This window comes from Lepidochelys kempii, chromosome 12 (assembly GCF_965140265.1).
Source record: "Lepidochelys kempii isolate rLepKem1 chromosome 12, rLepKem1.hap2, whole genome shotgun sequence".
Classification (NCBI taxonomy): Eukaryota; Metazoa; Chordata; order Testudines; family Cheloniidae; genus Lepidochelys; species Lepidochelys kempii.
The window spans coordinates 43,224,154-43,238,452 of record NC_133267.1 but is presented as its reverse complement, the minus strand read 5'-3'; the positions used below and the strand labels follow the sequence as shown (position 1 = coordinate 43,238,452).

The 14,299-nt window shown below is 49.8% G+C and overlaps 1 protein-coding gene across 4 annotated transcripts in view; it reads right to left on the bottom strand.

The window, feature by feature from the left end:
* Positions 1 to 14,299, bottom strand: part of TAT (tyrosine aminotransferase) — a 74,889-nt gene that overhangs the window by 2,171 nt on the left and 58,419 nt on the right. For 2 of the 4 annotated variants that reach the window (XM_073308388.1, XM_073308387.1), the window contains exons 2-10: positions 9,533 to 9,757; positions 9,213 to 9,317; positions 8,148 to 8,215; positions 7,550 to 7,708; positions 6,901 to 7,039; positions 6,175 to 6,227; positions 5,435 to 5,587; positions 3,774 to 3,902; positions 3,076 to 3,159 (exon numbers count right to left, since the gene is read on the bottom strand). In XM_073308388.1, coding sequence (XP_073164489.1) covers positions 3,076 to 3,159; positions 3,774 to 3,902; positions 5,435 to 5,587; positions 6,175 to 6,227; positions 6,901 to 7,039; positions 7,550 to 7,708; positions 8,148 to 8,215; positions 9,213 to 9,317; positions 9,533 to 9,749 — 1,107 coding nt within the window. In that variant the 5' untranslated portion in view covers positions 9,750 to 9,757. Of the gene's footprint in view, positions 1 to 3,075; positions 3,160 to 3,773; positions 3,903 to 5,434; positions 5,588 to 6,174; positions 6,228 to 6,900; positions 7,040 to 7,549; positions 7,709 to 8,147; positions 8,216 to 9,212; positions 9,318 to 9,532; positions 10,163 to 11,465; positions 11,526 to 14,299 lie in introns of those variants that run through there. The other 2 variants (XM_073308386.1, XM_073308385.1) reach the window with 2 other exon arrangements.

The following is a 14,299-nucleotide window of genomic DNA, read 5'->3' as shown; positions in this document are numbered from 1 at the left end:
GCTGTATTTGTGCTTGCAGTGTGCCTCACCCCCCCCCCCATGCTCTATAATCACTAGGCTAGCAGTGGCCTCACAAACAGGGTCTGCCACACTACATTAACCTCAAACTCTGAAGCAGCAAACCTCAATCCTAGCTGAAGGCAGCTGCAAACACATTGTCATTCCCCACTATTGTTACTGACAAGGTGGGAGGGCCTGTCAAGGAAGGAGAGGGAGTACAGCGGGGAGGGTGACTCCATTAAAGAAACCATAACCTGTTTTAGAGTTACTGATAGCTCAGAAGCACCAGCTCTTCAATGCACATGGTTCAATGTGCTGTTAATACCCAGGAGGGGGCAGTGATGGGGATCTGTTACAGACCAGAGAACTGGTTGAGTAACTTCTTAAGCACTTGTCTGTAATATGTGGAAAGAAAAATGGTTGTAATGGGGGACTTCAGTTGAGAAGACATGCTAGAGGTCCCATGCAGCCAGAAGTAAAACTCCATTAGAGTTTGCAAAACATTTTGATGCTGATTTTCTAACACAAAGGGACTGCAGCCAGCAGGAGGTAACGCTATTCTGGACCTCATTGTGATGGATAATGATGGACTGTTCACTGAACTGGAAGTTGGTTGTTACCTAGGGACCAGCAATCATGACCTGATTACATTCATTATGGGCAAAGAGAGGAAGGTTCTGACCAATAATATGTATATATATATATGTGTGTATGTATATATTTGGTGCTTCAAAGGGGCTAATTTCCCAAAGCTGACAGAAATTATGAGTGAAATTTACACAGAAAAATGTGAATGAAAATTCTCAGTTGTTTAAGAAGAGTTTACTAGATGTCAAAACGCCATGAATTCACGATCAAGAAAGAGGAAAACTTTGGCCAAAAGCCAGTGGCAGAATAAAGTCAGCAATCAGAAATAAAAAGACAATATATTACAAATGGAAAAAGGTTAAAATAGTTAGCAATTGATATAAATTAGAAGATGAAGTACAGAAAATTGATAAGGGAAGCTAAAGACATCAAGGGACATTCATGGCTGGCATGCCTAAGGAGAATAAGGAGGATTTTTTTATGAACAAAAGAAATTCTAACAATGGTATAAGTCCATTATTAGAGGGAGATGATAACATTGTTAATAATGATGTAGAAAAGGCAAGGGTATTTAATAGATTATTTGTTCTATATTTGGAAATGAGAATGATGAGGTACTTATATTATATGAGGATGATGAGCTACTTTCCAGTCTACTAGTAACAAAAGAGGATGATAAACAGCATCTACTAGAGATAAAACATTTTAAGAACAGCAGACCTGGACAACTTGTAGCTAAGAGCCCTAAAAGAGCTGGCTGATCAGATCTTTGGCCTGCTGGTTCATTTTTAATAAACCATGCAGTTCTAGGGACATTCCAGAAGATCGGAAGAGTGTTCACGTTGTGTCAATTTTCAAAAAGGGCAAGTGGGATGACTCAGGCAACTATAGACATCCCACTCAGAATAACGGTAAAGATGATTCAGCTGACAAAGAATTAAAGGACAGGGATATAACTAATGCCAGCCAATGTGGTGTTTACAGAAAATACATCTTGTCAAGCAAACTGGATTTCATTATTTTATGAGATTAAAAGTTTGGTTGAAAAAGTAACTGTGTACTTAGATTTTTGTTAAGTCTTTGATTTAGTACCGCATGACACTCTGATAAAAAAATTAGCAATATCTATAAAGAATAAGCACACGATAAATGGATTAAGAACTGTCTAACTGACAGAGCTCAAAAAATAGTTGTCACTGGGGAACAGTCACTGAGTGTGGATATTGCTAGTGGGGTTCTGCAAGGATCAGTACTAGGCCTGATGCTATTCAACATTTTCGTCAATGATCTGGCAGTAAATATAAAGATGACACAAAAGATTAGTGGAGTGGTAAATCATAGAATCATAGAATATCAGGGTTGGAAGGGACCTCAGGAGGTCATCTAGTCCAACCCCCAATGCTGAGGACAGAGAAGTCATGCAGAGTGATCTGGATTGCTTGGTAAACTGGGCCCGTTCAATCAAAATAAGTTTTAATAAAGTCAAATATAAAGAATGCCTAGGAACACAGAACACACACCATGCCTGCAGAATGGGGGACCACATTCTGGAAAGCAATAACTGTACAGGATTTAGAGGTCATAGTGGACAAACAACTCAGCATGAGCTCCCAGTGAGATGCTATGGCAAAAAGGGCCAATGCACTCCTTGGGTGTATAAATTAGTGAACAGAAGGGTGATTTTATCTCTGTATGCGGCATTGGTGAGACTGATGCTAGAATACCGTGAAGGAGTTCTCGTGCCCAACTTTTAAAAAGGATACTGAAAAATTGGAGAGGGTGCAGACAAGAGCCAGAAAAATGTTTCAAGGGCTGGAGAAAATGCTTTACAGTGAGAGACATAACGAGCTCAGTCTGTTGGTAGCTTCTCATAAAGAAGATTGAGATATGACTTGTTTACAGTACATCAGTATCTTCACAGGGAGAAAATAACAGGTACTAAAGGGCTCTTGAATCTTCTCACAGACAAAGGAATAATGAGAACCAGCGGCTGAAAGTTAAAGGCACAATGTTTTTTAACTGTGAGGGCGATTAACCATTGGACCAAACAGCCAAGGGAAGTAGTGATCCTCCATCTCTTGATGTCTTCAACTCCAGACCAGTGCCTTTTTGGACAATTTGCTTTAGCCAGACACAAGCTACTGGGCTCACCAGAGGGGTAGCTGGGTGGAATTCTCTGGGCTGTGCTACACAGGAGGTCAGACTAAATGACATAGTGGTCTCCCCTGGCCTTAAACTCTATGACTCTCTGAAGAATGGGGCCCCACTGTGCCGAGCGCTGCCCAGACACAGTAAGAGACAGGCCCTGCCCCAGCTGAGATCAGGACCCCACTGTGCCGGGCGCTGCCCAGATACACTAAGAATCAGGCCCTTCCCTGAACAACTCACATTTTAAGCAGACAAGGCAGACACTTGGCAGGGCAACAGGATCCAGCATGCACTGAGCAAAGCAAAGCTCTGAAAATGGCACATTAGCGCCTCACTTACCATGAGGTACATGGCCCCTGAGGGCTGGATGGGCTGGAGTCCAGAGATGGCAGACAGGGCAGCATAGCAAAGGTCAGCATTGGACTGAAAGGCAGAGAGGAGAGAGTTCAGGACTCGGGACATTCCAGGAAGCAGCTCAGCAAATTGGAGACAAATTCTTGGCCAGAACCCAAGACAGGCCCCCCACTGCAAATAAAGGGGCATCTAATGCAAACAGGACAGATGTTAACGGCCTTGAGTGCAGTCGAGGTGACTGAGCTGACCTCAGCAAATCAGTGTAGACACCCCTCCTCCCCACCCCCCGGCATTTCTTCCTATAGCACCTCCTGGCTGGCAGCGCTGTGACTGGATTGTCAAGAGCTCCCCACAGCTGGTACTCCTGCCCCCTCCTGGCAGCGCCCCCTGCTAAAATTGGTCAGGACAGTTCTAGACAGGAGCTCCCCGCATCCCGGTGCTCCTGACCCCCTCCTGGCAGCGCCCCCTGCTAGGAGATGCCAGGACTGCAGTAGCCAGGAGCTCCCCCCATAGCTGGCGCTCCTGCCCCGCTCTCTCCAGCCCACCCTGCTGGGAGAGAGTGGACATGGGAAGATGAGGTCCCTAGCAAGACACCACTGTGATGATTCATAGTCCTGTCTGACCTGCTGAGGAATGCTGCTGGTCCGCTCTCACTCTAAATACCTCTCTCTAGGGGGACATACCTTGAGGAAGCTGAGGGTGTTGTGGTAAAACTCTGGGGGTGTTCGGTGGATGATGTATTCCAGTGCCCCCTGGACAATTGTGCAGGGTCCCAGGATCCTTTGACTCAACCTTACAAGGCCGTCCCTGATCTGAAACACAGGTGACACTCTGACCTCAAAGATCGCACACTCATGCAGGAAAGGAAAATGCTCCCACCCTGACGCCAGCATTTCTAGCTATTCATAAGATCAAACACGGCCACAATTGGACAAGGGGTGTTTTTCAAACTTTGCAAAGCATTCTGGAGCCAGTCCCATTGTCTGGGGTCTGTATCACAGGTGTCTGCAGACTATCTATGAAGGCCCCAGTGTCACTAGCTGTGTTTGAGGGCCAGAGCTGGTCCACGATCCTTAGCTAGGATCCAGCCCTTTCACACCACGCTTATGGTACAAAGGGGCCAGGAAGCAGCCAGAGCTCACTAGCTGGAGTTTCCTGTTACCAGAGGGCATCTGATATGTTAGAGTAGCTCCTAGGCTTTTCTGAAGTAGTTTGGGGCTGAGGCTAGTACACGACCAACCCCAGCATCTCAGACTCCTTTGTGCCTGAGAATCCACTGTCATTGACCATTGATTTGACTAAATTGTGCACACAAGCATCAGGGCTTCCCAGCCAAACACACCAATACCAAAGGGCTGGGACTTGCCTGAAGCAAACCCATGCCAGAGCCTTTGCAAACCAGTCTCTGTTGTGACACAGTCTTTGGTTCACTCTGCTCATTTCCATTCCGTTTAATCACCATTGGATACTGCATCATGGCCAGCCAGGGACAGGTGATATCAACATTGCCCTCTTTCTCTGCTGTCTATTGTGAGCTCTCGGGTGCCCCAGATTTGTGAAAAGCTCCCAGCTCTACGGGGTATCACCGGGCCACAAATCAGGGAATGACAACTAAAGAGCCAAAGCTCAGGCTATCCTGCTATCTTGTTCAACCGATAAGGAGAAACCACATTAGAGCGTACAGGGACCACAAGGGGACAGCACGACTTTGCGTTATTGCTGTAGGGGAAACAGGGCTTGCCTGATAGAGAGGAACGCAAAACCCTTTGCCTCCAAAGTGGCATGCAAGAGAAGCAGACATGCCAAACCCGTGAAAAAAATCACAGAAATTAGGCTTGCTTTTGGCTTAATTGGCTTGTAGCTTGTTGCTTCTTTTTTTTGATCAGCTCCCAGCAAGCAGGGGCAAGGGGCAAGCAGGGGCAAGGCGGGGATAGAGTCAGGGGTGCACAGCGGGCCCACCACAGTCCCAGACTGCCCGCCAGGGGGATCTAGTCACATAGAGTGTTGGGGTTCTTAGGGACTGGCTTGTTTTGGCCTTGTTTTGAAATGGGATTAGCTTGATTTTTGGCTTACTGTGAAAGTCAGGGTGCTTATTTACCGCAAGAAAGTTGGCAACTGTGAAAAAAAGGCAGCATGTGTGCATGAAGTAGCAGGCAGGAACACGAGGGCATGTGCGTGTGTGCATGCAAGGGAGAGTGTGTGAGCAGGAGGAAGAGTGCGTGCTTGTGCTGGAGTGAAAGGCAGCGGTGTGTACACATGCAGGGGAAGGTACCTGCGGCCTGTGCATGTTCAGTGGTGGCATCTATTGCTGGCATCGAGAAGACTACCAGACAATGTTCCTCACCTCATTCCCAAAGATGTCTCTCCGATCATTAACCAGGATCCATCCCATCCTCCAGCCTGGGACCAGCCATCGCTTGGCCAGGCCTCCACAGGACAAGATCGGCACGTTGGTGCTAAGAGTTGCTATGGGCTCATACTTGCACTCTGCAAACACCTGTGAGACAGGAGGATGCGTTAGCGGCCACCCTCTCCTTGCCAATTCCCTGTGAGAGACAGGGGAGCTCTCTGGGAGGGCAGGGGGTTGGCTCATTAACTCACTGGCAGGGATATCAAAGCAGATGAGCAATGAGCAGTGAGACTCTGGCATGAAAGAGATGGTGCAGAGAGCAGGTTTGGGGGAGCTGTAGGGATGCTTCAAGGGGGAGTTCATGTGCAGTGCAAAGAACCAGCCCTTGCACATCTGGTCCTAATTAAGGGATGACAGGGGCCCCTGGACGGGAGACACAAGCACAGCAATGCACACAAGAGCGTGAGTGCTTGCAGCTCTGAGTTTGACCCACCCAGAGGAAAGGAGAGTACCAGACACAAGACGCCCTTCCAGGGGACAGCTGGGCAGACAGGACCAGGGAGCTGCAAGTACAGTACATGGCTGTACTCAAAGGCAGCAGGACTAATGGCTATGGCTCTTGTCTGGGGCTAGTTACTCCTAAACTCTGCTACCAAGGGGCAAGTGTATAGTGAGAAGCCACAGACCCAGGCTCTGGGTGCAAACGGTTGTGCATGGCAGGGACAGGCACTCACCATGTCTCCATAGATTTCATCAGCTAGGATGGGGACACACTGTCTCGAGGCCACTGGGGGAGAGAAGTAAACACTGAAACTGGCTGCCTTGCTGCCCTACAGCGTGCAGACTCACCCTCATCCTACAGAGGGCAGGCATGGGCTCTCCCCAGCCCTACACAACAGACCCCAATCCATCCACAGAGTGTCTCCATATTCCTTACTTTGGACATGCAAACCAATGGACAAAGTGTTAGAGAATACATTGTTAGGAACAATCCTTCCCAGGGCTAGGCTTGCAGGGCCTATGCCTGCTCTGATCCCAGGCCTGGGACAGACGCCACTGATCCACTAATCGTAATGTTGAAGGCTTTCCCAGCAGGATTCTGAGAGGTGGATCAGGAGTGTGATCCCCATTATACTGCCAGAGAAGGGAAGGGAAGGCCACACAGTGGGTTAGGGACAGAACCTGGGACAGACCCTAGGAGCTCTCATCCTGCATCCCTTCCCTGGCCATGCTGACTCTGTGCAGGGTTGTCCCAAAGGCCCTGGGAACAGGGTAAGACACACAGTGTGGGGTGAATCCTCCAGGCCCTGGTACTGTTATTTCTGTAGCACCAACATAGCCACATAATAGGTCAGGTCCTGCCATATTGCTCACCATAATTAGATTGAAACAGATAAGCAGAGGATAGGACAAGGCAGCGAATCAAAAGCCCTGCCCTGGCTCAGTGCTCAGAGACTCACCGGCCAGGATTTTCTGGAGATGGCTTTTGCTGAATACGGAGCCGCAGGGGTTAGATGGGTTGTTCACAATGACACAGGCCGTCTTCTCATCCACCAGCGACTCCAAGTGCTTCAAGTCAATTTCCCAGGATTTCTCAGGCTAGTGAGAGGAGGAGAGGGAGAGGGTGCGTGAAGATGAAGAATAAGGCATGGAGTATGGAGTGAGGATCCGGCTGGGGGCTGGGCACCAGGCATGGGGATGAAGTGCAGCAGGGCCAGGCACAGAGTGAGGAGCTGGGCACAGGCTGAAGGACTAGCCAGGAGTCCAGGCCCAGAGTGAGGCATGAGGATCCGTCCAGGCGCAGGATGTGGAGCGTATGTGACCAGGCGCAGGGCAAAGACCATGCAGACATAGCTGTGCTTTGCACCTAATGAAAGGTACCGGCATTTCTTCCCCCCATGAGAAGGCACAACTTACACAGAGGCCCTGGGGAGAACAGCCACCATGGAAAGCTGAAGGCCCATGAGAAGGGCTGGGCTGATGGGCTCTGGCACCAGCTTATTTGGCTTTGGCACTTCACGCCTTCCTCCCTTTTCTTATGAGGAGGGGTAAGAGATCCCTGGGAGCTCTCTAAAGGGGGCTGTGGCATTCCACTCCTGACTGCCTTACCAAGAGGTTGTAGAATTTGACCTCAATCCCCATGGAGAGTGCAAGGGTCTTGTAGAGAGAGAAGCCAGGTCTTGGCACCAGGATGTTCTGCCCTGGATTAGCCAGCACTGCTAATGCAAGTTCGATAGCCTGGCTGCAGCCACTCGTCAGGATAACGTCCTGCAGACAGCAAACGAGAATGAGCTCTTCGAATGCAACCAGAGGCTGCTCTCAGAAATTCCAGAGCAGTCACTGACAGCTGAACTGGGAGTAACGAATTGTCCATGGGTCTGCCAGAAGCAAGAACTTATTGGCTAAAGGGGCCTAGAAGAAGCTAAACAGAAAGCAGCAACCACTGCTGGCTTCTGGGGAGCTCAAACCCACCAGATCAGAAAGCCAGGGATGGGTGACAGGCAGGACCCAGGATTGGGGCAGAAAGCCAGACAAGATCACTTTGGATATGGAACATGTCCAGCCATCTTGCTCTCTCCTTGGATAGAGACAAGGTGTGAGAAAAGCCCAGCTGGGGCCCCACTGTGCTGCACTGTCTAATTTGTTGCTAACACCACAGAGCCTGTTCATTCTCCAGTGAGGACTCTTGCCAGGAAGGCTTCATTACCTGAGCTTCCAGAGGTGCTTCGGGGCAGCTATAATATGCAGCAACCACCTGCCGGCAAGACTGGTACCCTTGGGAGAGAAGGATGGAATATGGAGTGACGGTGGTTTTACCAGATTTCCCTGTTCTGTGCAGGAACCACAAGAGTCATGAGACAGAGACCACGCAGCACAAAGAGGGGTCTCCAGAACCCAGAGAGACTCCAGAGGAATAAATCCCAGGGCAGGATGGAATTTGTCTGAATTCCGAAGGAAACAAAAGACAACATCAGTGAGCCCTGACACAAGCACCTTGTTCCATCACTGAACCAGCTGCTCTCAGTACCCAGAGCAGGTGACGTCCTGGCCCCAGAGCAGGCCTGGGAGGTGCAGGCTTTACAGCACAGATAAGGGCCTGCTCCAATGCAAACCACCATGCCCTTGAATTAATGCCCCATGCCCAGTCCCCACAGCCCAAGTTAACTCCACTGGTAACTGGGTCTACAACCTCCATGGCCAAGCCAACATGGTGTGGAAAGTGCCGTACTTATATCAGCTAACACCAAGAACAAAACTGTGTGGAAATGCAGCAGTCTTTGCTCTGCTCCAGGGCCCTCACTCTGAGGGGATATCCTCAGCATCTATGGGGTCACAACAGGGATGGATTGGCCTCCCATGGGTCTTGAATGGTTGTTTGAAGCACTTTCCTGTGAAGAATGGGACTAAAATAGCTGGCCAAAGTGACAAAATATGGCGCAGAACGTGGATGCAATGCCCTGCCCACATTGCGCTACTGTGAGGAAACCTCTCCAGGAGGCAGAAGAGCCTTTTCCCAGAACAAGGGCCACAAAATGACCGGGACAAAAGCTCCTCCATGAGCAAATCAGGCCTCCAACCTGTTCAAATGCCCTGCTGCTCATTGGTGTGCATGGACACACACAGGCCAGAGTAATATATGGATCGGAGTGAGTCAGTGTCAGTCAGAAAGGTGAAACACGATATCCGTCTAGATCCCCGGGCTCAGCCCTGTTCTCTTGTGCACAAGACGGGCTAGGACACTACCCTTAGAAGAGGAACCATGGGACCTTACCGACTGAAGGAGCATATCCATTGTAGTTTCCCGAGTCCAGGGCCTCCTTCACAGCCTGGGTGACCTCATCATCAGTGGGGAGGTTTCCAAATACTGTTGGGTCACCTTTTAGGGAATGACAAACAGCAAAATCTTTGTTTCTCATGTCCTTTAATGACGGAGCTGTACAGGACACACCCTCCCCTCCTGCACGCTTCAGAAACCCCTTGGCTGCCAGCTCAGCTCAGGAGCCCTCAGTACCACACCTCTTCAACTACCACCCCCACTCTACAGCCACACAAGGCACTGCCGGCAGGAGCAGCGCATTTCCCAGTACTCACCTAGAGACAAGGAGATCATGGGCTTGTTTGGGTTGGGTTCCACTTTCATGGTGTCCACGATGGCTCGGATGGGATTGAAAGTCTTCTTGGACATCTCAGAGGCCCGGACTGCCCATCTAGGCTTCCGGCCTTTCACTTTCCCCAGGGAGGGGCTGTTCCCATTTCTATGTATATGGACATCGCTATTGCCGTTCATTTGGATCAGGTAAGAGTCCATTCTGAGATCTGCCCAAGAGAAAGAGCACTTCCCAGAATTAGCCATTGTTGTGCATTATTTGTTATGCACCAGCTGTGTGCTCTGCCCCATACAAGATACAAAGGGGAGTTGCTGCTTGAGGGTCCAAAAGTGAGGCCTTTGAAGTTAGGCCTTTGATGGTCACTGGGCCTCACATACCGATCCCTAATCCCAGTTCCTAGATCAGCAGTGCCAACAGACAGGCTGGAAAGGAAAGGGAGGCAGAGAGAGTGGGGATGGGGAAGGGAGAGAGAGGAAAGAAATAGAAGGGGAAAGCCAGCCCACATACTAATGAGACTAGGGTGACCACACACAAGTGTGAAAAATCGGGATGGGGGTGTAATAGGTGTCTATATAAGACAAAGCCCCAAATATCAGGACTGTCCCTATAAAATTGGGACATCTGGTCACTCTAAATGAGACCCTGCCACAGGAGAACAGAAATAAAGATTCTACTCCACCCCAGCTCCACCCACAGCCCCACAGGAGAGGCAGGTTTCTGCTAAAGCTGCACATTGAGAGTTTGCAACCTTGTCATTTTCATTGTCATCACTGGGCTTCAGAATTAACACACTGCTGAGACGAATGGGGGTCAGTCATGCCTCCCAGAGCTGTTAGGCTGAAGCCATCCTAGGTGTAAGTCCCTGACAGCAAGGATGGATTTACCCCATTTGTGACTGCCTGTCTGTCTGCAGACACTCTTAGCACCTGGCAGGGGTGATGCTCAGAAAGGTCCTCCACAACTGAAAGGACAAACACTTAATGCTGTTAAAATGACAGCTTAGACGCTGTAGAGACGCTGTTGGCCCTGCACTGTTCTTCAGGGCAGACCCTGCAGAGAGGAAGGTGTAAAACACACAATTCCCTCCCTGTCACTGAGAAGGCAGCAGAGAGATGGCCCATGGGGAGGAGATGAGAATTCCTGAGCAGATAATAACAGACATAGTGAAGGGTGTGCAGTGAAGCTCCTAGAAAAGGGGAGCTGCCATTGGCTAAGGCAGAACGGACTCATTCACCTAGACTGTGGCTTGGACCAAGGGTCCCCCTCACTTATTGCTCACAAGGGGCTCAGGCTACACTCACATTCTGTGAGAGGCTGAATTAAACTGAGCAGTGATCTTGTGCTTTCCATCTACAAAAAGTGTAACCAGAATAGTGACTGATTCGTCCCCCAGCGAGCATAATCCCAACTGCACAGAACCTCCCCATAGAAGGACAGATGAGACACAGAGCATCGAGATTTCAGCTCAGGGTTGGGAGGTGCCCTCTCCTGCTATCAGCCCTCACTTTTCCCCATGTAAGTTCGAGTTTCTCCTTTGAGCTCTTCTTGCACTTATCAGCTCTGCTGAGGAAACCCAGTTGGGAGAGGGAAACCATTCAGCAGAGCCCAGTGACAAAGAAACCAGCCACAGACTCAACCCAGTCAGAAAAGTGTTTGGCCTGAGCGTCTGGCCTCCTTGCTAGTGGAGCTGGGGTCTGAACACACACGAAAGAGCTTACTTGGCCAGTCTCTGGCACAGGAGAACCTGCACACAGCACAGCGACAAGATGGGTCTGAAACAGCCCCACAGCCCAGAACCTAGGGCACTGCCTATCTGCAGGGGAAACTGGCTGCATGGAAAGAAGAAACTCTGTCTGCAGTGACCCAGGCCAGTCTCTCCTGAAGGAAACACCAAGTGCCAGAGCTCAGTACTTTACCTTCTACAGCGCAGAGAGGGAGACACTCAAGTGCCCAATGTCCGAGTCTGTCCCTTATCCTTGACAAGTTGCCCTGAGAAGAAACTCAAATGCAATTCCCCAGCCCATGAAATAATTTCCAGAACTGGGCGTTGGGCTTGACTCCTTCAGCTATTGGCTGTCAGTGAGGGCTGTGCTCCCCCACACAAAAACACCCCCTCCCTCCCCACTACAACTGCTCTCACTTCAAACGTCTGGTACTCTCCTGCACATTAACTCTTTCTGGGAGCTGCAGGCAGAGGGGCATAGTTTGGATTTCTGAATGTCACTGGACACTTCCTGTCTGCGCTGCCTACCCCGGTGCACCTAGCTATGGGAGTCCCCAGTGGCCCAGGTACCCCTGACCTAAGCATATCGTAGAGCCACTGACCCCTAAAGTGAGGGGACAACAAAACCTGAAAGTTTGTCCTTCCCACCCCAATGCTTTGGGCCCCTTGTTTCTAGATCCCATAGCTCAGAAGGGCACAGATTGCAGGCATCGTGCAGATACATGTGAGAGGGGCTGTTACTCCTTTGGCAACTGAACAAACAGGCACACATCTCCTCAGCCTTTGTCTGAATGTGCCAGGGCCCTAAGAGTTAAAGGGAGTCTCAGTTGTCCCAGGGCCCACACAGCCTGATCTTCTTGGCAGATAATGGAAGGTGATGCAACTTCTCTCCCCTCAGTGCAAACAGCTAATGATTCCAAATGTGCCTCTCTTGGGGTGGGCAGGTGCTGGGATGTCACAGCAATGTGACACTTCACTGCCCCTTGGGGTGCTACTCTGGGAGGGCAGCATGCACAAGTAAAGGAGGTTTTAATTTTTTAGCCTTACAAAGGTTGTTTCTAGTCTATAGATGCCAACCCTCCCCCACTGAGACTGTGTGTGTCTGGGGCTGACTGAAGATCAAAGAGCTGCTCATGGGCTGCAGGAACCCTGCTAATCTCCCTGCAAACAGATAGGCTGATGACACAATGTCAGAGGTCATCATGACAGTGCCTGTTGGTATCCACCAGTGTAGGTGGAGAAAGGATGAGCAAGGCCCTGGCTTGGCCTGGTGCTTACATTACCCAGCTACCAGCCCTGACAGGCTATTAGCACTAATTCTGCAGCTCTGCCCCAGAGTCAGCTGGAAATAAAACTGTGCACATAAGCCCCAGGGTGCGACTGCATGGTGACATGTTGCTCTGTCAGAACATGGCTATAAACAGGTGACATGATGCTCAGCATAGGCTAGGACAAGCTGCAGCAGCCTTGTGGCAGCTACTGCCCAGGGTTACTCCCAGCTAGCTGACTTGGGTGCCCCATTGTGCTGGGTGGGGTACAGAAACAACCTTTGCCTGAAGCGAAGAGCTCACCATTTTGTCTTCTAACAGGAAAACATGTTGTGTGGATCAGGTCCGGCAGCAAGGGGCCTCCTGGGTACTTAGGGGGCTGGCCAATCTCTTGCTGGGGGGGCACTGGGCTTGTCTGGTGGCTGGGGAGTTATAGAACTTCCAGTGTCTCTACTGCTGAGGCCTGTGGGGACCTCAAGGATCAAGGAAGAGAATAGTGGAAAACAGAGTGGCTCTGGGACATCAAGCATTGGAGGGGCAGATGGCAGTGTTAGGATACTGCACTGGTGTTAAGGGTCAGGTGCCCAGGAGCGACACCCACAGCTGGGCTACGTGTGCTGAAATAGCTGCTGCATCCCTCGTGCCAGCGCTTGTCAAAAGATTTCACATGAAAAATAGCCTGTGTCAAAAACAAACATTTCACAAAGAAATTTAGTTTTTGAAAACTTTGTTTTTTTCCAAATGAAAAACTACATTTTGTTATTTATACAACTACATTTGTTGTTTATAGCCATGTCCTTCCTTAGAGGTTTTTAAGGTCAGGCTTGACAAAGCCCTGGCTGGGATGATTTAACTGGGAATTGGTCCTGCTTCGAGCAGGGGGTTGGACTAGATGACCTTCTGGGGTCCCTTCCAACCCTGATATTCTATGATTCTATGATTCTATTTTCATTTGCTGTCTCCCCCCAGCCACACACACTTTAAAAAAGAAAAAAAAACGAGAAGTTGGCTCCTCCCAGAAACTCTCAAACAAAACATTTTCAAAATGTTTGTGAATTGTTTTTTCTGCCTCTCCCAGAGACTTTTATCTCTTTGAGTTCAGACAGAGCTGTAAGGGTTAAGTCCTGAAGCCCTCACGTAGACTATTCTGCCTGGCAATAAACACCCTAAATTGACGTAATCCAGAGACTCTACCTGTAATCCTGTGCATGGCAACGAGGTTCAGAGAAGGGCATGGCAGGATCCTGCCTGCAGCAAGGAAAATATTGGCATGGAGACAACAGATAATCTGTGTTACATAAGGCTGGAGACCTGGCCAGATGGGGTGTTGGGGGCAGCAGGAAGCAGGATCCAGAGGGAGCTGTGGGTTCCTTCAGCTGTGGCCTACAGGATCAATAAGGGAATGGAAGTGTTTGGGCATGCATATTCCTTTCCTCAGTTCCCTGGAAACTCGGTGCCCCCAGGCCCAACAGGCATGGCTTTGCCAAAGGTTCCAGAAGAGGGTGACATGGGCACCTTTGATCCCATGAGTGGGAATCTACAGAGGTCCTTGAAGAAGAATCGGAGGGCATGTCTACACTGCCCTGCTATTTGGGCTAAGGGGGTGTGAAAAGCAGTGCACAGTCAGGAGTACATTAGTGTGAACTTAGAACCTTTACATTCAGGACTGCAGCATCCACCCGGGGGGGAGTTACAGTGCAGACCTTTGGTGCTTGCACACTGCTAGTCACATGCCGTTAGTCTGAACTGCAGGGCAGTG